Source organism: Pollicipes pollicipes, unplaced genomic scaffold (assembly GCF_011947565.3).
Source record: "Pollicipes pollicipes isolate AB1234 unplaced genomic scaffold, Ppol_2.1 Scaffold_4740;HRSCAF=5597_pilon_pilon_pilon, whole genome shotgun sequence".
NCBI classification, from domain to species: domain Eukaryota; kingdom Metazoa; phylum Arthropoda; class Thecostraca; order Pollicipedomorpha; family Pollicipedidae; genus Pollicipes; species Pollicipes pollicipes.
Window position 1 is genome coordinate 32,506,618 of NW_023596545.1, and position 23,600 is coordinate 32,530,217.

The 23,600-nt window shown below is 53.2% G+C and overlaps 1 protein-coding gene and 1 pseudogene across 1 annotated transcript; both read left to right on the plus strand.

Moving 5' to 3' along the window:
• Positions 1 to 17,968, plus strand: part of LOC119098221 (bifunctional coenzyme A synthase-like) — a 20,737-nt pseudogene extending 2,769 nt beyond the window's left edge.
• On the plus strand, positions 13,252 to 21,764 carry LOC119098621 (cytochrome c-type heme lyase). Its single transcript, XM_037221594.1, has 7 exons — positions 13,252 to 13,359; positions 18,153 to 18,256; positions 18,716 to 18,939; positions 19,375 to 19,497; positions 20,074 to 20,193; positions 20,633 to 20,745; positions 21,446 to 21,764. Exons 2-7 carry the CDS (start codon positions 18,163 to 18,165, stop codon positions 21,651 to 21,653), a joined length of 882 nt encoding a protein of 293 aa, XP_037077489.1. The 5' UTR covers positions 13,252 to 13,359; positions 18,153 to 18,162; the 3' UTR covers positions 21,654 to 21,764.
• The last annotated feature ends 1,836 nt before the right edge of the window (positions 21,765 to 23,600 follow it).

Genomic DNA, 23,600 nt, shown 5'->3' on the forward strand with positions numbered 1-23,600 from the left:
CCCCGACGGGACCGGGCCACAGCGCAGTCCACAGTCCACTCACGGGTGGCAGTGTCCCATGCTGCGGGTACTATCCCGAATCCCTGACGACCCCGACGGGACCGGGCCACAGCGCAGTCCACAGTCCACTCACGGGGGCAGTGCCCCACGCTGCGGGTACTATCCCGAATCCGACGACCCCCGACGGGACCGGGCCCGCAGCGCGGTCCACAGTCCACTCACGGGTGGCAGTGTCCCACGCTGCGGGTACTATCCCGAATCCCTGACGACCCCCGACGGGAACCGGGCCGCAGCGTCGGTCCACAGTCCACTCACGGGTGGCAGTGTCCCACGCTGCGGGTACTATCCCGAATCCCGACGACCCCCGACGGGACCGGGCCGCAGCGCAGTCCACAGTCCACTCACGGGTGGGCAGTGTCCCACGCTGCGGGTGCTATTCCCGAATCCCTGACGACCCCCGAGGGACGGGCCGCGGCGCGGTCCACAGTCCACTCACGGGTGGCAGTTCCCACGCTGCGGGTACTATACGAATCCCTGATGACCCCCGACAGGACCGGGCCGCAGCGCAGCCCACAGTCCACTCACGGGTGGCAGTGTCCACGCTGGGGTACTATCCCGAATCCCTGACGACCCCCGACTGGACCGGGCCGCGGCGCGGTCGACAGTCCACTCACGGGTGGCAGTGTACCACGCTGCGGTACTATCCCGAATCCTGACGACCCCCGACGGGACCGGGCCGCGGCGCGGTCGACAGTCCACTCACGGGTGGCAGTGTCCCACGCTGCGGGTACTATCCCGAATCCCTGACGACCCCCGACGGGACCGGGCCGCGGCGCGGTCGACAGTCCACTCACGGGTGGCAGTGTCCCACGCTGCGGGTGCTATTCCCGAATCCTGACGACCCCCGACGGGGACCGGGCCGCGGGCGCGGTCCACAGTCCACTCACGGGTGGCAGTGTCCCACGCTGACGGTCACGATGCCGCCGAACAGGTCCAGGTAGCGTCGGCCGGTGTGGTCGAACAGGTACTGCATGTGGCCCTGGTGATGATCACCGGCCGCCGGAAGGAGGCCAGCAGCGCCGGGCTCAGGTGGTCGCGGCGCACGCGGCTCACCCGCTCGGGGTCGGGCCCTGCCGGCCGGTCGGGCGCGCCGGTTAGCGCCGGCTCACTGGGGGCCTCCACAGCGGACCCGGCCGCTGGCTCAGCACACGGGCCGCGGCGGTCCATAGGTGTCCGTCCGAGTCAGTCACAGGCTCCGCTGAGCCGCGCCGGCGGGGGTTAGCAGCACCGCATCAACGGGTCATGAACAGGTCGCACAGGGGCGCGGATGGAGGCGGGGTCACCGCCTCAGCGACGGGCAGCCAGCGTATGAGAAGGGTCTATCCGCAAAGGTCACAGACCGGTCACACAACTTAGCAGCGGGTCACAAGGGCAACAGCAAGCCATGGGCAATAGCAGGAGGGGGTGAAACACTGTGTGGCCGACTGATACCATGGACCTGCCGGACAGACGAATGTCAGACAGGCATGAGGACGGACCAGAGAGGGCAACACGCCGGCCATCGACCTCAGATTGGACCAGTCAGTGACAGCGTTGCCATCCCTGCTGGGTCCGAATGTGACGGCTCACATCGGCGCCGTCGTCCTACACCAGCCATGGAGGTTCGCTGGTCCAGCCTGCCGTCCTACCCCAGCCATGGAGGACGGTTGGTCCAGCCTGCCGTCTACATCACCCATGGAGAACGGTTGGTCCAGCCTGCCGTCCTACACCAGCAATGGAGAACGGTTGGTCTAGCCTGCCGTCTTACACCAGCGATGCAGAACGGTTTGGTCCAGCCTGCCGTCTTACACCAGCGATGGAGAACGGTTGGTCCAGCCTGCCGTCCTACACCAGCCATGGAGGACGGTCGGTCCAGCCTGCCGTCCTACACCAGCCATGGAGGACGGTCGGTCCAGCCTGCCGTCCTACACCGGCCATGGAGGACGGTTGGTCCAGCCTGCCGTCCTACACCGGCCATGGAGCGGCTCAGCCAAAGTCCCAGCTATCGGTGTGGGAAAACTGCCTCAAGCGAGAGTACGAGCTAGACAAACCGGTGCATTCTACATAGCCCGCGGCTTTCACTGACTACAACAGGATGTAACAGCGGTTCGATGAGGAGCACTGACGCGGCTTGGTGGAACGGGGTCATGCTAGCCGAGGCCAACACTGGGGAGGGGCGTATGCACTGGGTCGTTCGTTTAGAGTTCTGGATTGGAAAGTATAAATTTTGAAACATCATGGCGTAAAAATCGCATATTCTGAAATCACTAAAGCACGTCTAATTTCACGTTTAGGACATTCTAGCGACGTTGTATTTCACAGCGCCCAGTGTCATCCTGAGTAACATAGCAATTCCCATATAAGCAGTTCCCATCAGCCTCATGCAGCCAGTTGATCGCGAAAAGTGCAAACAAACTTTCAGAAAGGAACGGGAGTGTCGTTTTTATACGCAAAATTGAGCAGCAGCAACCCTTGTCCAGCCCTGGCCCCGTGCCCCGAGCGATCCAGGGCAGCCAGGACACGCCGCAGCCCCGCCCTCTTGCAGCGGCCGCCCCGTTCGCGTCCGCTGGACGCGTGAGCGCCGCGACGGACCGCGACCAGCGCATCATTAGTGGGGAGGACCGCTAGTGGGCCCGGGCCGTGGCGGCCCACCGTCAGGTTAAATGGCCGACGGACCGCGACCAGCGCATCATTACTGGGGAGGACCGCTAGTGGCTGCCCGGACCGTAAGTGACGGCCCAAAGTCAGGTTAGAGGGCCGACAGGCCGCGGAGGCTGCCCGGATCCTAAGTGGCGGCCCAATGTCAGGTTAGAGGGCCGACAGGCCGCGACTGGCGCACCACTACTAGGGAGGACCCTGCACACACGAGTTGACGTCAACCTAGACATGCGGATGAGGAGAGCTCTTCGGCGGGCACTGCGCCGGTCCGCTGTCGGGTGGTCGTGACTCTAGCCAGGGGCGGAGTGTTCTCAGCAGACCTGTACGGCCCGCTGTCGGTCCGCCAGCGCTCAGCATGCTCACAGGCACCCGCTCCAGAGGCCACGGACAGGGGACGTAGCTACGTCTGCTGTCAAAGAGGCTCTATGCGCGGCGGTGGATAACGCAGAGCGGCCAGAGCGTCAAAGCTGGGCGGACCCCACGTTGTCAGCGCCCCCACGGAAAACGGAAAACGGTGCTAGCGCTAAGAACGGCTGAAAACGGAAAACGGTGACGGAAAACGGTGCAGCGCTAGAGGAACGGCTGCACGTATCAGTTGCTGAGAAAGCGCCGCCCGCCTGCTCGGAGTGTTAGTGGCGGCCCACCGTCAGGTTAGAGGGCCGACAGACAACCGACTGTCGGCGAGCCAGCAGAACTGCCCGACTGCCCGTTACTACCCGGCCCGTTAGTGGCGGCCCACCGTCAGATTGGAGGGCCGACCTGCCGGAGCCAGCAGAACTGCCCGGACTGCCCGCTACTGCCCGGCCCGTTAAAGGCGGGCCCCACCGTCAGGTTAGAGGGCCGACTGCCGGAGCCAGCAGGGCTGCCCGGACTGGCCCGTACTACCCCGGCCCGTTAGTGGCGGCGGCCCACCATCAGGTTAGAGGGTCGACCGCCGGAGCCAGCAGAACTGCCCGGACTGCCCCGCTACTTGCCCGGGCCCGTTAAAGGCGGCCCACCGTCAGGTTAGAGGGCGACGGACGCCGACTGGTCGGAGTCCGGCAGCACTGTCCGGACGGCCCGTTACTGCCTCGGAGCGTTAGGAGGCGGCCACCCGTCAGTGGTTAAAGGGCCGACGGACGGCCGACTGTCGGAGTCCGCAGGACTTCCCGGACTGCCCGTTACTTGACCCGGGGCGTTAGTGGCACCCGCGGCATGCCCACCCGGTTACCGTGGTAGGGCGGATGGCGTGACATCGCAGGGGCGGCAGCTCTGGTGGTGCCGAGCTAGGCCGGCGGCCTGCCCGCTGTCAGCAGGCGCGCGCGGGTCCACGCCCGCCGGCTCGGCCAGTACCAGGGCCTCAGACTCAGTCCCAGCCGGACTTCAGCCTCATTCAGACTTCAGGCTCGGTCAGATTTCGGACCCGGTCTAATGTCGATCGCACCCAGCCACACGTCAGACTCATTCAGGCGCCAGTCTGTCACAACCTCAGTCGCAAGCAGAGCTCAGTTTAGGTCAGACTCAGTTCTCAGTCAAATCTTAGACCCAAGTCTCAGACTTAAGTCTTAGTCGAATCTCAGACCGAATCCAGCTTCCGTATCAATCAGGTACTCAGTCTGACCTTCGGTCTCAGCCAGAGCTGATACCGTCGGATTTCCAGCCTTGGTCACACCATCAGTCTCAATCAGACTTGAGTCCTGGCCATATCTCAGACTGTCAGACTTCAGTTTGGGCAGACTTCAGGCTAAGTTTGGCCCTGGCTTTAACAGACTTCAGACCCACACATCAATGTCAGTCATGCATCAGACTCAGTCGGATCTCAGACTCATACCTCAGACTGAAGCAGACCGCAATCCCAGTCATATATTAATCCCACATTAATCTGACTAGTCTAGGTCCGATTGGTCTGTCTAGGTCAGGCTTCAATACCAGCCAGCATATCGGGAACTGGTCAGAAATCAGTCACATTGATTGTACCAAACTACGTCCAACTCTAGCCATCTTCAGATAACCGACTTCCGGCCCTGTGTGACTTAGCCACACCTCAGTCGGAGCTCAGTCACGGTCCACCCTCAGCCCCAAACCCCACGCGCACCGTCCCAGCCCCGACCTCAGCCCACTCAGACGCCGGCAGCGGCCCCAACACCTCATGAAGCCCACAGCAGAATCCGGAAGACGGAAGTAAAGTAGCAGAGCAGAAAAGAGATAGCAGTAAGGTAAAGAGATGGCTCGTTACCGGACACGATGCCCGAAGAAAATAGCACGCCGCACCACAAGTCAAAAGTTAATGACAAGAACGAGCCACACCTGACGCGAACACGCATGCACTCTGTGCGCAAGTAGACCACAGGAATGTACAGTGACTATCACAGACATGCAGTCAGTAGTGACACACCAGAATGTATGTCATTCCCGCAATACGACATCCAATCGTACTAACTGAGCCATCAATAGCCATACCTTTGACAAAGTTGTTGCTCCCAATGGCGGAAGCAGACACTCGTCGACTCCTGAAAAAGGAAATAACCACATGTATAAACACATACAAGCTTATACACAAGCTACGACCAACACAGTTGTTGCTGTGACATGCTACGCGCTTTTCTACAACAACAAAAAAACACATTGAGGACAGGCGGTATAACCAATTTCTTGGCCTGGAAGAGGAGCAGGAATCCTTGACCAATTGCCAATATTGGTGGCCCAGTCTGAGAGCGTGTCAGACTCTCGATAGCATATCCCATAGCATGTGTCTGATTGCCTTATGTACTCAAACGATGACCTGGCGCTGTTGTTTTGGAACGACTATTTGACTATGAATGATACGACGATGAAAATGTTTGCACAGGTCAACCGTTCCTGCGTGCCTGGGTCACTGTTCCCTCCGGAATATGGTGGCAATGACAATTACTCATGCCCATTTTCTCACTCCCCCCTCCCTCTTAGATATTATTGACGGCTTTTATCAGAGGGCTGAATATCAGCGTAATGCGTTCTCCCTGAGCGACGGACCCCCTTAAAGACAATGTTTGACACTTGCAGGCAAGTGATGCAAGCATCATATACGATGAAACAAGCTCAATTGTTACTTTTTGTACGCTTCTAAGTGCAAAAGATTGCTCTAGACAGCACCACTGCACTATCAAGTACATGCGCTACTCAACACGTTATCGCTTGATCCCGCCATGAAACTTTGCGTGACGTCAAAGTCGCTACCAGACTGGTCGTGCGAAAACTGCTACTATAGCGGACGGGCTGACTCACTTGCAGTACTTCAGCTTGTCGAGAGGTAGCTCGGAAATCGGTGCGTATTTGCGAAACCCTAATATCGTTATGGGTGCGCATTTTTGGCACTTCCTCGTGCTGTTCTTGTATATATCCGTGATTTTGTTTTTTACTTGTATTCACATAGTGGGTTGCGGCGCTTTTCTAACGTTATTCCATTATTCGATTCGTTATACGATTCGATCTTTTCTCCGTCCTTACTAGTACCGACGCCCAAATTTATGTACTATGAAGCACAAAACGTGATTCGCGTTCGAAAGTTACCCTGAACACATTGCATCGGTTGAGCGCCAAAGTAAAGTCCGTTGATGCCAACAATCGTGTAGAAATACACCAGACAGGAACAATTCAACGATTCTAGCTTGCTTTACAGATCTGAACGACTCGACGATCGCATTCCTCCTAGCCTTGAGCGCTGCATGGCCAATACGGCGGCAGGATTTGAATGACGTTTCTATGGCGTCACGCACGCCTCGGAAACCTTGGAAATCTGCACATCTCCGCAGGCGCAAACGTCAGAAACGAGAGGGCGTTGGGTCCTAAAGGCGGGACTGTGAACTGTACCGAGTGATCTCCAAGATGCATATTTCAGTTAAAACCCTATACAAATATAGTACACTCACCTTTCAGCGCTTACACATATATAGCTTGGACACAATGGAGAGCAAGCAGGCAGCAAAGAGCCTCAATAGTAACATACCAACCAGGTATGATAGTAGATACTTACAAAGCAGCCGTAGCTCCAGCGATGATCCTCATAGTGAATCGTGTTGAATGCTATTTGCTTTCTCTCTTTCTAGTTGAACTGAAAGATAATGAAGAACCTTATCATATACAGACATAACTATCAAAAAGGCCTCCCGATGTTTCGAAGTGCAATTTTGTATACAACCCGCTCAGATCTGGACAAAACTTGGTATTCTTAGTTATCTCGTGCTTTGATCACGATACATGATTTTGTAAGCCTCTGCACCTAGCCGTTTTCCGTCGGTGATGACGTCAGAAATGACGTAATGATTGAAATGCGCTACGTAAAACGATGACAACTTCGCAAACATCGCGCTTTCTTCGATCGTAGTATAACAGAATATGTTGGGAGCACAATGTTATAGCTGACAATAAAAACATGCATTGCATCATTGGCATCATTATTGGTTTCTTTGCTTAACTCATCCAAAAAAAAAAATAATACAAAATTCGATGACACCTCGGATTCGTTGGGAATTGATTGACTGAATCATCAAAAGAAAAGTGGGGGTTCGTTATACACCCGAACAGTATGGATGCGATCATGCCGGGCAGACCGGCGCGGCGCGGCACCCCTGGCCATCCGGCCCCGTGGACCCCTGCCGGCCGGTCCGGCCGCGCCCATGCTAACGGCAGTTGTCGGCCACCTACAGCGCTGATCCAGAAAAACCACTCCAGACGGCTGGAGTCATGGTCTAAGGCGATAGGGCTGTGGTGTGGTCAGTTAGCGGTGCAAGCCTTGACTGGGTAGGCAAAATGGTTAGAGCGCTTCTGAAATTATTAATTTCTAGGTAATCTCAAGCAGGGGGAGCGAACACAACACGGACATGGAGTCGGAGGTCGATGGAGATGGAGTCGGCGAAAGCCAAAATGAGGAAAACACCTTCAGTGCCATAAGGGTTTGACCTGGATGAATAAGACACGGAAAAACATCCTTAGACATGAAACTACAGAAACTTGATAGCGGATTTTGCATCCAACTTTAGCAACCCATCCACACAGCATGCAACCAAACTGCCGATTCCTAAACTGTCCCCATCTGCGATCCAGAAACTTGCCTCCAGGTTTGAAGTCATGGCCCATATGATCAAAATAGCCCAAACAAATGAAGTCGACTGACAGGCAGTTCCAGAGGTGCAGAATGCAATCGCGATAAGTGCATTTGTTCGCAGTTGTGTGGACGGTGATGAAGATCCAGCTTGAAAATGGTTGCTAATGAGACGCTTAGTTGTCTGGAAGTCCGCAAACGGAGCTGAGCCCGGGGCCCGGCTGGAAGGGATCCCGCTGATTGACGCTCCCGGATATGTGAGCAGGCTCAATGGGCCTCACCGTGACGGATCCAGTTGAGTCGAACGGGTTCATGTGTGGCAGACACAAGGCCGCAAAATCCCTCTTCGGGACTTGGTTTCTGAATTCTATCTAATGATTGTCAGTGACTGATACAAATCGCAGAACCGAACGGTAGGCAGCAAAATACTTTTGATGACAGGTCGCGGCCCTTTACTGGTCGTTGTAAGCTTCCGGTTAACAGGTTCAAACCCTGCCTTTTGAAGTGCATGAAGTTAAACGCTTAAAAATCACTGCAAACGTGGGCCCGTCTATTCAGACGAAGCTCACGCCGCCATGTCAGCCACGGTTGAGACGACCGACGCCATAGCGTGTGGAGGGAGAAGCCTGATAACGCGACGCTATCGTCCTTCGAACATCGATTCCAGCCGTTTGGAGTCGCCTTTCTGGATTACCACGGGGGGGGGGGGGATGTCTGGGGTTTCACAACATTAGTGCTCCACCAAAAACTCATGCCGACAGGGGTGCTTCGACGCTATTCTGCTGAAAATATTTCTACACGACATAAAAGCTACACAACAAAACTCATGCCTCAATAACTTATAGGTCACTTCTTTTCCAACAACTTTTACAGCCATGGTTTGCACGTAGCATTACGTCTATTGCAAATACTAATACACATTAGTGCTACACGACAAAACTCACACTTCAACAACCGCATTACTTCTACTGCAACGACTTATACGCAAAATTAGCGCTACATAACAAAATTATACCGCAAAAACATATGTGGTCTTGGTGTATACGCAACATTACTTCTGCTGCTAATGCTTGCCGCGGCGCGCGAAACGCGTGGACACCTAGCCGGGGCATACAAACAACACACAGGTTGGGAAGGAATCCGCACTGGGCAATACTGCGATTAAATGTGCGTGGTATTGATGCAAGTTCTTTATGTATTATGTTCCGTGACTTTGTGTTTGTAGTGTTTGGCGTACGAGTAAAAGTTGTGGTTTGGGTCGTAAAATCTCAATAATGGGTATAACTTTTCACGTAAAAGTAATATCACGTTTCAGTGAACACCGAGTCAAGAGTGTAGCTTCGTATTCAGTCGGGGACTCCATCCAGCCTTCATCTAGGGAAGTGAGCGACATTCGGGGCAAACACCCTGTTCCATGCATCTTGAGCAAGTTTGACCGTTTTTTAATCTACTTAGCCCCTAAACTTGTTTTGCAACACTACGACAGTGCACCATACGTTTTTCAGCCGGAGAAAATGGCCCATAGAGCTATTTTCGTCGCGGGGCTGTCGATCACAATATTTACAGCAGCAATAATGTATCGACACCACGGATGTGCGCACCGGCAGTCTGATTTCGCCCAACCAAGCCCTCACATGTGTTCGTTCTCTCTAGGATTGTGCTGACGTTAGAGTACCGGCGGTTGCAATTTGCGGACTGTGGTCTATACGGCGTTGCACAAGTGTCGCATGTAAGTGTTGGCCGAAGAAGTAAAAATCGCTTTAAACCCTGGATGTTGGTGATTTGTAAAAACCGCGGCTCGCCGTTTGAAAAGAACCTGAAAAGTCGAGTGGGATCGGCATGCAGTTTTGAACTTTTAATTTACTGCCCTGTTCGCTTCGGTTAACGCATGTGGGCGAAGTACATAACATCTCTCCTTTCTCCAGATTTTTCTTCGAGGGACGAGACACGCAGTACTATCTTATCTGTATGTATGACGTTCCTCGCAAATACATTTCACAGCTTACAAAGCTTTCTGTTACTTTTCAAACTGTGCTGTGTAACATTTACGTCGCCTATAACTCGTTTCAGTTGCAGTAATATCGCCTATAAGACAATACCATATAAGTATGCAGGATAAGTAATGACGGGATGCAGCACACGTTTTGCCGTGTAGCACTCATGTCGTGTATTAATTTCTGCAGTAGAAGAAATACTGTGCATGAGTAAAGACTGTATAAACTGTTGCCATGGATGTAATGACATGCATAAGTTTTAGAACCATAAATTTTGTCGTTTAGCACTCATGTTGTTTATTCTAAGTCTGCAGTAGAAGTACTGAAGAAATGTCACATATAACTAATGTCTGAGCAGCCTCTTGCAGAACTATGCTGCATTTCACTGATGTCGTAGCACTCCTGCCAGTACAAGTATTTGCCGTAGCACTAATGCCGCGTCATCCTGTCTGGGCATAGTACGGGGCCGGCCGGCCGGCCGGCCAGCGGCGCCGCACCGCGCCCGTCCGCCTGGCTATGATCGCATTTGCACCGCAGCGGTGTTTAATGGGTCCCCACTTTTCTATCGACAGTTTCCTAAGAAGTATTCAGTGCCAATTCTGAAAATAGGCCTCTAGAACTTTAGGAATCATCAAATGAGGAAACTGGATCCCTGCATTGGAAAAGAATAGTAATCTTGCATCTGTGCAGGACATTCAATTTTCCTTTCAACTCTCACTTGGGCATTGCATGAACTACATACTGTCATTTTAAGACACCAAAATGTGTGATGGCTTCACACTCACCACCATTTTATTAAGAGACCTTCCATCATTATGTAACTTCCTGACATCATCAACAACAGAGAACAGCTGGGCACAAAGGTCTAATAACTACAGAATCATGATTGGATCTCAAGATTATGTCTAGGACCGAATTTTGCACAGATCTGAAATGGTAGAATGTACTCAACTGGTTGAGTTGGTGTGGAATAAATAACCCAGTTGTTTTATATGATAACAGATGCTTATTTTCTTATGATATAGGAACCCAATCTGAGTCACTATGCTTATATAATCCTAACTTACCTAAAAACTGCGGTAAGGATATAACAGTTTGGTGTGCCAAAAGCTGATGAACAGCACTAGAAATATGCTTTTCAATGCCCAAAGCTAAACTTCACATAATTTTACTACTGAGCTAAAACTTAAGTGCCAGTGAGAACTGTAATGACATTTAAATATGCAAGAAAAAGGCATAGTATTCACAATCTTTTAAACAGTGCTACTTGTTGATGTTAGCATTTGTGGATTCAACAACTTTACCACACTTGGTATTGACTTTCAAACTCATATATGAAAACTTTTGTAGGCTCTATTGATGTACTCTGAAAGATCACTTGGTAAAATTAAAGTGAGCCCAGGATCTTAGAAGATCCAGAAGCACAGATTCAACAACATCTCTTAAGAACCATGAGGAACTTTGACATAAACATATTGATAAGACTCTTACCCAGAAACCTTCACACAGTTTTTTTTCACAAGAAATGAATTTTTTTTCACATTTTTTTTTGAAATTTTTTTGAAATTTCACAAGAAATTTCACAAGAAATGAAAAATTTAGATTCTAGCTTATAGAAGATCACTTAACAAAAGTCCAGAAAAAGGTCTAGTTGAAAAATAAAGAATGAAAAAAGAACCAGGACTCTAAAGAATCTACAATCCTAACTTGGTAAATCTGTTCCTGGGACTCCCTCTAGAATCTTAGCTAATATTTGATCATTGGCAGGGTATCTCACTGCAAATTAAATCCAACCGGGTGTGCAGGATGTAAATGTAACTTCATGCTAGTGGAATCCTTGCTAACTGACATGGCATTTTCTGCCCACAACTTTTGTTGACTGCTTATCTTATACATTTGACCTGCTAGTTCATAATGGCCAATCGTGTGCTCAGAAACCATGGTCTTGGAATACCCAAGCAAGCAAACTGAAGCAAGCAATCGTCTGAGGAACCAAAAACAGCCACTCTGCGAAGCGTGCTGCCCGTAAAACACAAGTGACAACAGAAACATTACATTTTCAAGACAAGCTTTTGCACACGCAACACAATAAAAAGTATGCTTAGTAAACGGTCAGAAAAGTGAGGAAACAGTTTAGACTTCTTATGCCAGCTTCATTGATATTCGTGCAAAAACGGTTGAGCGACAGTCCGGGCCCCCAGTTCAGTACCTCCCCGACATACCGCCCCAAATTGTCATGCCACCACGTTATCACGTCAACGTCGCATAATAGTCACACGATGGGCGACCAATCACAGGTATGGACTAAACGGCTGACCAAACCTATTGGCAACCCCGTACTCCGAGAATATGACAGGGATCGACACCAAATCTTTGCCATTGGATGCCGCCTGGTCAAAAGTCCTATCTCATCCGAAACATGGTGACCTTTGGGTCAAGTCAAAGATCATCAAGTACCAGAAACCGGAAAAACAGGGTTGCAGAAAGCCCATGTTCCGATGCTATGTCGCCGATCGGCATGAAACATTCACAAAACTATCGGCCATAGTCGATAACCTATCCTTTTCAGAACATGGTGACCTTGGGTCAGGTCAAAAGTCACCAAAAACGCCCCAAACCACCGACATAGGCAGCAGACAACCTTATGCTCCGAACCTACGGCACTGATCAGCATGACCTTTGCCAGTTGATGTGCAATCATTACTTGGAGCGGAATCACCTCTACTCCTAAACATTTTTGATAATTTCGGGTGGGTTTCGCCATTTTGGGTATCTTTGACCAGGACTAAGGTCACTGTGGTTTGGAAAGAATAGGTTTTTGACCGTGGCGCATCGACTGGTAAAGATTTTGTGTCAAGCCGTCTCAGGTAAGGCTCGGGTATGGAATTGTCTGCAAATTGATTTCAGGTGGTTTCGGCTGCTTATGGTGACCTTTGACCACACGCAAGGTCACCATGTTCTGGAAAGAACAGTTGGTCGACCATGGCACATCGACTGGTAAAGGCTTTGTACCGATCGGGCCCATAGGATCGGAGCATGGGCTGTCTCTAAACTAATTTCAGATAATTTCGGCAGTTTTTTTGGTGATGTTTGACCTGGTCCGCGGTCACCATGTTCTGGAGAGGATAGGTTGTTGACCGCGGCACAGCAATTGGTAAAGGTTTTGCGCTAATCGCCGGCAAAGACTTATGGCGTGGAGTTGGCCGCAGCCCCTTTTCCCTTTTTAGTATTTTTGTTTTCTTTTAGCCTGATCCAAGGTCACCGTATTTTTTATAAGAAAGGTTATTGACCAAGTGGCATCGAATGATGGAGGCTTGGTGTTGATGTGTGCCATACGCTTGCAGCATGGGGATGTCAATAGGTTCGGTCAGATATTTAATCCCTCCCCTTATATTCCGCCTTGGCACGCGTGCACAGTGGCGCACCAGCGGCGAACCGCAGGATCTATCTAGCCATAGAGAGACCACGGTCCTAATTTACGTAACATTGGAGTCGAGGATAGGAGGGGGAGTTGTGCAGGCTTTGAACGCTATTGTTACCAGGTGCATACCCAAGTCAAGTCACATTGTCTGGGCTGCAAGCCACAGCCATACCTTAGTGTCTAAGAAGGTAAGGCATCGCCTTTTGGTACGTCGATAGTTTCCTCGATAATGTCGGCGCAAGCTCAAAACAGCCCACATGAATGTGCAATTGCTGAGTAATTACCCGAGGTTAGTGAGTTGCTTTCTTATAAAGTAGTAACCGTGATAACGAGCAAGCCTTTAAAAGCAGCATTGGTTCAGTGATGGTGATGTCCTTTTTACACAACTTCTAGTGGCCGTGGTAATTTGATTCACCTGCATCTACTGGCATCGAGGGGTGGCTGTGCACATGCCATCAATGCCTGTGCACTTCATATGTATGACCATATATGTTGATATGTTGATACATGACCATAAACAATATATTCTGCGATACCACAGCAAGCTTTGCATTACTGATCTATTTCTGCACTAACACATCTTTAAGTTTTCATGGTTTGTGCTTTATTTGACTTATCCAGAGCTTCTGTGTAAGTAGAGGTGTACATGGCCAGATCACAGTTTCCTGGCCTAGTATGGTGCACTGTGCATTATTTGTTTGGTTTACATGCAAAGTTACACATGATAGGGTGAACAAATGTCAAGGAGGGTTATGTAACACTTGGTATACAGTTTGTATGTATATTTTTCATGGATGTGACACTTCTTGTTGCTAGTCACAGCAACCCTGGACACATTATTCAGCCTGTGATTTGAACTAATGCCCAAGGTTGACACGATTGTCATTGGAAGTGAGCCATAGATGAAAGCATTGAATTTATGTACAGTGCAGTTGAAATATATTGATTCACACCTAGTTTCTGTGAACATATTTATGATATGCCTTTAAGATCAATTGGCAACTAATTTTGCCAGGTTGCTGAAAAGGGGACGGTTAGAAGTGTTGGAAAAATAAATGTTTCCTGGTATTATGTATACCAGGAGATTTTGTACTCCAGGATTGTGACTAGGTAAAATGAAATATATTGTACTTGATCAGGTTGCAACAAGAACAGTTTTTGGAAAAGCTTATTTTGCCTCTTTGTGTCAGGGCAAAATAAAGCCAGAAGGTGCAACAGCTTGAGACTTGCTGCTCCCATTAGGAGCCATATATTGATATCTAAGAGCCCAAACTTGCATCCACCAGACTAAGGTGCCCATTAGCAAGCAGCCTGTGTTGCCACGTAGGTATCAGATAAACCATATATGGAAATGTGAAAAACAAAGCAGGTGAATTGAATCGGCTTATAACATTATCATGAAATGAGAAACAAGTGCTAGAATTGCACCGGTGTGTAGATTAGCGAGGCTCTCACTTCCTATGCCCATCAGGCACCCTGATTTGTATACTTTGATAGCATTGTGCATGTTCAGTTCTGAGTATCAGCTATGAGTTTGTGTCATTTGTGCCACCTTGCATCCCTCAAAGAAATGAATGCAGTGGTATCAGAAGGCAATATTGGGCATAAAAGCATTAGGCGCAATGGCCTTCAGGCCATGAAACATGCAATCAGTGTCATACAATTCACAGTAAGTGAAATGTCTATAAATCCTCCAACTTCCTGTTGCTACCTCTTGATTGGAGCTGCCTTAGGGTGAAACTTGGTGAGTAAAAAAAACAGCAAGGAAACAACTGAGCATTTGCAATGTGCTTGCAGTGGTTCACAATCTGGGCATAGGAAGTGGAGCCCTGAAAGCCTTTCATCCCACCCACAGAGGATATGAGCATATCACCTGGATAATTGGCACTTCAGTTCAAGGTAGAGCTTTGTGTCACATACAGATGTGATGTCAAGCATGCAAATACAGACTTTGTTAAAAGTATGCCACAGAGGCTCCACCCCTTTGGTTCTTAGCAAGGATCAAAACAAGAAGGATTACTTACCTCATAGTGGGAATGAAAGAACAAGGAGCTGCCTAGGAATGAAACAAAAATAAGCCATCCTGTGAGAGGGGAAGAGTGCTGTCTGAAAACTTTAAATTTGACGATTTTGCTACTCCCAAGGAAACATGTGCAAGGAGCGTTAGTTAATTACCTGCGTGGCTCTTTGGTGTCGGGCACGATAAATCAGGCCAAGCGCCGTCATTTCCGTCGGGCCGCCGGGTAATTAACGAGCGCTCCCTTGCCTGCAGCGCGGTCATGTTCGCGACGGGCCTGTTGGTGCTGACGTCATCGCTGGGTCAGCTGGCGCCGCAGCTGCGCCAGCTGCTGCGCAGCGCGGCGCGGCGCGTGAGCGGCCGGCTGTACGTGCAGCTGCTGCCGGGCCAGGAGACGCTGTCGCGCGGCGCGGCGCTGTCGCCGTTCTCGCCGCTCCTCTACTGGGACGTGGTGAGCCGACTCTACGCCGAGTCGACGAGCGCGTGTCCGCAGCTGGACGTGCGCGTGCTGCTGACGCACCTGAAGCGGCGCGCGCTGACGGCCGCCACGGCCGCGCCCGTCGACGTGCTGCTGCTGGAGCGGCCGTGCGCCGGCCTGCCCGACTTCGCCGCCCGCCACGTCACCAACTGCTCGCCGCAGCTGGAGACGGTGACGCTGCAGTTGCAGGAGCCGGTGCAGGAGGAGGCTGCCGGCCTGTGCAGTGGCGTGAACGAGGAGCCGCGGCGCTGGCTGAGCCCGCAGTCGGAGCCGGCCAACGCTCTCACGGCCGACGCCGTGCTTCGGCAAGGTGGCGCTAGGCGGCACGTTTCGACCAGATCCACACGGGCCACAAGCTGCTGCTGACGGCCGGCCTGCTGCACTGCTCGCAGGAGCTCACCGTCGGCGTCACCGACGACGCCATGAACGCCGGCAAGACGCTGCGCGAGCTGATCGCGCCCTGTCTGGAGCGCGTTCAGGGCGTTGCCGACCTGGTGGCCGACCTGGACGAGACGGTGGCGGCGCGCGTGGTGCCCATCACCGACCCGTTCGGCCCAACCGCCGACGACCCCAGCCTGCAGCTACTCGTGGTCAGCGAAGAGACAGCCGGCGGCGCCGAGCGCGTGGCGGCCGAGCGGCGGCGCCGTCACCTGCCGCCCATGCAGGTGTACACGGTGCCGCTGCTGGCCGATACCGACAGCGCTGAGCACGAGGAGACGAAGCTGAGCTCGAGCTCGCTGCGCATGCGTCGGCTGGGCGCGGTGCGACGGCCGCGGCTGGGCGTACCGCGCCGCGCCGGCGGCCCGTACGTGATCGGCCTGACGGGCGGCGCCGCCAGCGGCAAGAGCTCGGTCTGCCGCCGGCTGGCTGCGCTCGGTGCGCACGTCGTCGACTGCGACCGGCTCGGCCACGAGGCCTACGAGCCCGGCACGGTGGCGCACGCGCGTCTGCGCCAGCTGTTCGGCGAGGAGATCGTGGCAGAGGACGGCCGCATCGACCGGCGCCGGCTGGGCGCGCGCGTGTTCGCCGAGCCGGCCGCGCTGCGCCAGCTCACCGACTGCGTGTGGCCGGAGATTGCGGCGCTGGCTGAGCGCCGGCTGGCGGCGCTGCCGGCCGGCCAGGTGGCCGTGCTGGACGCGGCCGTGCTGCTCGAGGCCGGCTGGGACGCGCAGCTCTGCGACGAGGTCTGGGTGACGCTGGTGCCGCGCGAGGAGGCCGTGCGTCGCGCCGTGCAGCGTGATGGCGTCACCGGGGAGCAGGCCGAGCGCCGACTGGACGCGCAGATGAGCAACGCGCGGCGTGTGGAGGCGGCCACCGTCGTGCTGAGCACGCTCTGGGAGCCAGAGTACACGCAGCGCCAGGTGGAGCGCGCCTGGAGCCAGCTGATGGCCGATCTGGGCAAACGGCAGTGATTGGTCGGCACGGTGTGATGTTAGATGGGTGTTTACCGGCAGGTATCTGATTTGTTGGTGGTGATGGTCAGGTCAGGTCAAGATTGCCAGACAAAACATAGCGCCGTGGGCAACGAAGCGGTTCTGTTTGATATAACAGTCACCGTTGCAATGAAGCTCGGGTAGCTGGTGGATGATACTATGTTGTATGAAAAAGGTAATGTATTGCTTGCCTGGTCGTAGGGTTTGATATTAAGTGAATGGGGATGAATTCCAGTTACTTAGCAATTTCCAGCCATGTTCTGAACATTGATGCTGCATATCGCAGACAAGGGTTGCGCGTTGCGGACAGCCTCTGTTTTGGGCAGGTTGATATTCTGACACCTACTCATGCCGCTTATCGATCAGAAAGACAGCGTTTAATATGATTCATGTCATTGTGTACTGCAACGAGATGTACGTTTAACAGATATGCCTTTAACAAATGTGTGGAGGTGGTTTTCTGTAGGCGAAGCATTTGTCTAGCGTAACCAGTAAGCATGCGATTGTGCCATTGGCGTTATGGAAAAGGTACCTAGTACGAGCTGATTACCTGATGGTGGGAGGGCATCGGATCTTCCAGTGAACATATTTGTCCTAGAGCTTGTAGCTTCCTTGCCAATATATGCTGGGCTCGCATCATTCTTGTATTGTTACCGGGTCATAAAAGGAAGCACGCGAAGCGCTCGCAAATTTCAAAAGAACGCAGACCACCGTCGCATGTGTAGAGAGTTGCCGAGGTCAAGTAGTCATGAGCTGCACGTGCAATCTGTACCGTCCAAAGTGGTGGCAACGGCAACATGGCCGTGCTGCGCTGACCTGTTGACCATTCCGCAGTTGATCAGCGGCTTGGGAGGCGCGTTAATAAAATATTGCTCGTGCTTGCTGACATTTTCTCTGTTCTGTCCCTCTGCCGATAATGCAAAACCAGCCAGGGGGTCCACAGCAGCAGCGGCCACCGCGCATACGTATGTAGCGCACACTTGCTGTGCCGCTGCCGACAGCCGTGGATGAGCTCCGACGCCCGCGCCGTTCTCACGTGGTGGTCTGTTCCAGCCGCGCGGTCATGGGCAACGCTACCTCGACGGCCGCCATCCGGACGGCCTCGGAGCTGCGCAGTGAGCTGATCCAGCCGGCGGCGACCGCGACCGGCGGCTCAGGTCAGGCGACGACATGGGGCAGGCTGCACCGGGCAGCGCGCCGGGCAGGCAGACTGCACTGGGCAGGCCGCTGAGGCAGACTGCATTGGGCAGGCCGCTGAGGCAGGCTGCGCCGGGCAGCGCGCCGGGCAGGCAGACTGCACTGGGCAGGCCGCCGAAGCAGACTGCGCGGGGTAGACCGCCGAAGCAGACTGCGCCGGGCAGGCCGCCGTAGCCCTGGCATGTTGGCCTGCAGTAGAGCTGGACGTCGAAACGAGCTACTCTTCTCATTCGGTGTTGGGCAACGTCTGTAGCCATCACGCAGAACAGCACGGTTTCGTCATTCGTTCGAATGGAATTGCGAGGAAATGAACACCGGTTTGCGGTACTGTTTCAAATCTGGTCCGCTCGTCTCCCTCCCCCTCCCCTCCCGCACCCCCTCTTATAGAGCAGTTCGTGACCGGCGTCTGTTTCCGGCAGACGAGGCGCCGGCCCTGGCCCCGACGGCGGCGGAGCCGGGCGGCGGCGCGACCCAGCCGTACCGCTACCTGCCGGCCGAGTGCCCGATGTCGGCCGGGGCCGGCGGCGCGCGCCCGCTGCCACCGGAGTGCCCCATGTCGGCCGGTGGCGCGCTGCCGCCTCACCAGCATGGCATCGTCACCGACCGCGCCGGCGCCGTCCTCCAGATCGACCCCTCCAACATGGTGCGGCAGTCCCGCCGCGCATCGCCTGGGCGGCTCCGATCTTGGGCCGTGGCTGTTCTCAGCGAGCGACCTGCGTTTGCTGTGGTGCTCTGCGGGCGACGTAATCCTGATTCGTTTCATGAAGTTAAAGCACGCCTCAGCGTATGTCTAGCAATGTGTTGTAAGCTGTTTAACAGGGATGAAGTAAGACATTCGTCATTTTTTGTAGAGCATGCAAAAGGTTATGACTAAAATAGAATAGTCCTGCATTGTTGCTTCACACGTGATACCAACATAACGTAGAAGTTGGCTTGTGGGCTAGTCAGCAACCGCTGGCCTGCTTCGAAATGGTTTTGCTTTATGTTAACTATAAATATGTTAAGGCGTTTTGGCGTTTTGTTTTTACATCCGCGCACCATGCTCGCGGGCTAACGTAGTTCCCGGCGTGCCCGACAGGAGGCGCCACCTAACCAGGTGCCGGCGGCAGATCAGCCGTTCCCGCTGTCGACGGAGCGCCAGGTGTCGAACATCCCGCGCGCCACCGAGGAGACGTCCAACTGGGTCTACCCGTCGCCACAGGTCACCGCTCTCACTCTTCGGGCTGGGACGAATGTGGTCTTACCAAGCCAGGGTGAAGAAACTCTGAGAGGTCCCGTGACGCAACCCTTTAATTTTGCTTTATGATCGTTTCTTTGCACCAACATGGGGCCTCATGTAAGTTTGTGATGTAGTCACCAAGCCACTCTGTGCCACGCCGGCACCCAGCCTGGACGGAGGCGGTGGGGGGCAAACGGGCGGGTCCCGATTCATTGACGTGCGCGACTGCGTGCACCAGCACGGTGCAACGTGAGGCGTGCGTGCTGGCCGTCCGGTTCTGCTCGCCGACGGTTGGCGCTGTCCAAGTAGCGTGAACAACTGTTTTCCTACGTTCTGTTATGAATGTGCGCTCGACGTGAATCGTATAGCTATCATAGTAGCTGTATTGTCATAGTCATGGCGTAGCGACATCACCAAATTGGGCTGCCTTGCTCGAAGTACACCGTTTTTGGGGCACCGAATTGCAATGTCTCTCTCACGCTTAGGCTGAGCTTATGTTCTCATCCGGCCCGTCAGGGGACTGCAGTGAAGTAGCGTTTCCCTCGGTTTTCCTTGCAGATGTTCTGGAACGCCATGCTGCGGAAAGGCTGGCGCTGGAAGCAGGATGATCTCTCCCAGAAGGACATGGACAACATCATCAGGATCCACAACGTCAATAATGAGCTGGCTTGGCAGGAGGTGACTACCATCCTAACTTTGAGCTGTTGGGCCATTTAGCGCGGGCAGTTGTATGAAGCGCGGAGCGTGTGTGTATTTTTTCTTTCAGAAATATGGCATCCAACATGCAGGTATTGCAATATTTAATGGGAAGTGCTTTCCTTTGATTTTGCACAACACCTTCTGGTCAAAAGCCAGCGTCTTCGCGTTCACATCCGTCACATCTGGCGCGACTACATAATACTGCATAAGTTGAGATCCTGGTGAAGCCAGCCTTGTTACATTATTGCTTGTGTCTATGATGTTAGTATTGGTTGCTGATGCAGAGTTTGTTGGAAGAGGTTTGAGACACTGCAAGGGAGAGGTCAATAAAGGCTTTTCATAGTGGCCTCGCCTGCGTGACATCATCCCGAATCTGGACAGGGTCGTGATGGCTTCACACCCCGCTCTCCTTCGCCAGATTCTCAAGTGGGAGGCGCTGCACGCGCACGAGTGTGGCGAGCCGAAGCTGAAGCGCTTCGGCGGAAAGGCGTCAGACTACTCGCCACGCGCGAGGTTCAGAAACTGGCTCGGGTACGCTGGCGCGTGCGGTAGTCACTCCCTTTTTGCGTGGCCGGTGATTCACGGGCGGCGGATAACGCGCAGCTGCGCCTGTTTTTTGTCGATTAAACTGTGGTACTCACGCGTGCGCCGCGTCCGTCTGCCTTCTTAATGTTGAGGGACGCCAGCGCCTGGCGCCCGGCTCAGGCGCTGTGAGGCCGGTCCTTCGCCATTTCCCGCGACCTCGTAGCCAGACAGTCACGAGCTGTGGCGTAGGAAATATCGAGGCCACCTAGCCAAACTAGCTGGCTAGATCCATGATCGGCCACATTTTATCGAAGGTTAACGTGATTTCCCGGGCGCGGCCAAGGCCCTATAACAACGGCGCGACCAAAACATTTGCAGTCGGATGGTTCAGCAGCTGCACAACTTGCAACTTGCGCGCTTTCTACCAGCGATATGCAAGCAACTTTTTCCCGATGTCCTGTTCGTACCAATGCTGGACGGTTTTGCGAGGGCGCGCTTTGTAAAGACACGGATCAGCGCCGTTTTTTGTCCGAACACGGAAATGGCCTGTGAACTCCTCGATGGAAGTCATGCATTATCCCAGCGGTGATACCGGAGTGAACTGGCTTGGTTTGAGGACTGCTGAGCGAGCCTCACTGTTTTTCCCGACGTTCGTACTGCCTGTACGGCGCCGGTCGGCCCTAACGCTCCCCCGGCCGGCGGGCAGGTACGAGCTGCCATTCGACCGGCACGACTGGATCATCGACCGCTGCGGCAAGGAGGTGCGCTACGTCATCGACTACTACGACGGCGGCGACGTCGACCCCGACAGCTATAAGTTCGCGCTGCTGGACGTGCGGCCGGCGCTGGACAGCTGGGAGAACGCCTGGGACCGCATGGTGGTGGCCTGGTACCGCTGGTTCTACGCCAACTAGCCGGCCGAGGGCAGCGTTGTAGCCATAGATGTGAGAGTGCCGCTGCAGGCTAGCAGACGGTGGTGCTGACGTGCTGTGTGCGGCGGTGCAGCGCCAGGCGACGACAAGCCTGGAAGCCAGTGACATCGCTCCCCAGTTGTAAGCCCGTGAGGTCCAGGCATACGCGGAGGAGGTTGCGTGAGGAGTACAGGTGTTATAAAGTGCCCCCCGCACGCGGCGCAGGCCCCACAACAGCAGGGTGGGTTGCCATTAATGAGTGTACCATTGCTATCAGCACTGAGTACCCGTCATGCCCGGCGCTCCGCAGTCATATGCTCTGGCTAAGAATCAAGCTGTCTGAACTTCCTGACTGGTATTTATTCGTAGTCGATCGGAGCAGTCGAATGACAACATTTGACATGTTGTGATCATACAACCAACTCTGCATGGTAGGATTCTCCGAGGAGTGACTTGTTCTCGAAAGTCAAGGCATGCTACAGTGCATCAACGGGGCATGTCGCGATAAAGACAACCAGTGATGAGTGGTTCGAGGCTGTTCCAACATAGGCTGTCCACGGTCGTTGTGGCGAAGGCATGGTGTGTTTGCTCGTGCGCTGTTTTGCAGGTATGAATGGCTGTGTAAGAGGCACGCAAGTGTGCTTGTCAATACAGTCTCGCCTCGCAGTCCTGGGCCGTTTTTCAGCGCCGCGCTCCTGATACAGGTGGTGACGCCTTTTAAAGAACTATTCCATCTTAGTTCTACTGAAGAATTGAGATGAGGTAATGTTATCACGAATGAAATAATTGGTTGGGCTAACGTCCTCGTCTGGTGTTAGTTCGACCAGTTTATTCTCCGGTCGTCATTAAGCGCTGTTGAGTCAGTATCCGAATTTATCCTTGGGATTGCAGGGTACGAACCAGGGTCTTATCATTATGAGGCCAGCGCTCTACCAACTGAGCTAATCGGGAATGGCCTCCGAGGGCTGTTTTCTTTTGACTTTCAGGGAGTCCCAACCCCCAACTTTAGGAAGAAAGTGGGCCAAATCCGGAAGGAAACCCACCGGTTTATTTGGGGAGGTTTTGCCACTTTCACCGCCGACCCCCGCTCCCACGCCCATGCACCCATTTTGCGGAACTGCGTCGCCCAAACCGCCGGTAATGTAAGGTCGTATCACGCCAGATGAAGGCATTAGTCAGAATACTTCGAACGGCTCTTCCGTCCGTGTTGACTGATCTTCGAGCGGCGCTTGCGACGATAGCGCGGAGAAGATTAGTTCCGTGGGCGTCATGGGGTAAGGGCAGTCGGCTGGCCCGAAAGCCCAAGTCATCGTCTGTTTAGGGTCGTGTACTTTCTAACTAATGCAGTAGAATGTTTAAATTCTCCACTATATCACCTTTTACTGCAGCAAGAGCATACGTTTCGCGGAAAGCTTTGCAGCAGACTTTATATCTGCACTACATCTGCACCTCAACCACGATGAATTCAAACAACAAAAAAAAAACAAGTGTTCTGAAGCCCCTGCTGGCAAGGGATCCCGATTCTACCGACATCATGATGCACCAAGTACGATTGAAACAGCAATGCTGGCAAGTACCGTGACGAGCGTAGCAATATTTTTGGACAACCTGTTCAGCTTGGCCTTCGAGCGCACTGTTGTGCGATGCGTAGTAATTTTGAGGAAAGCCATAGACGTCCTATTCCTGAATATTTTGTATGTGAGCAGCTAACAGTCTCCGCCCATGTCATTAAAGTTTCCAGATTGAAGTGCGTGGTGAAGTTCACTGCTTGGAATACGACTGTAAGTCCTACCTATTTTGCTCGTGCGTGATGTGTGCGAGGCTCTCAATATAGTAGCACCGTGCCCAAAGGCTGCGTAGAAAAATAGTGATGAGCAGGGAATGCAGGAACGGGGTCTGCTCGAAGGAAAGGTTTGCATGGTAACTAGTTTCATGATTATCGTATTTGGT

Bases quoted from the DNA above. Each gene is read 5' to 3' on its own strand.
- LOC119098621 (XM_037221594.1), top strand. From the start codon at position 18,163: ATGGGCAACGCTACCTCGACGGCCGCCATCCGGACGGCCTCGGAGCTG. The intron at 19,498-20,073 runs GTCACCGCTCTC...TTTTCCTTGCAG, and splicing joins GGGTCTACCCGTCGCCACAG to ATGTTCTGGAACGCCATGCT. The intron at 20,194-20,632 runs GTGACTACCATC...CTCCTTCGCCAG, and splicing joins ATGAGCTGGCTTGGCAGGAG to ATTCTCAAGTGGGAGGCGCT.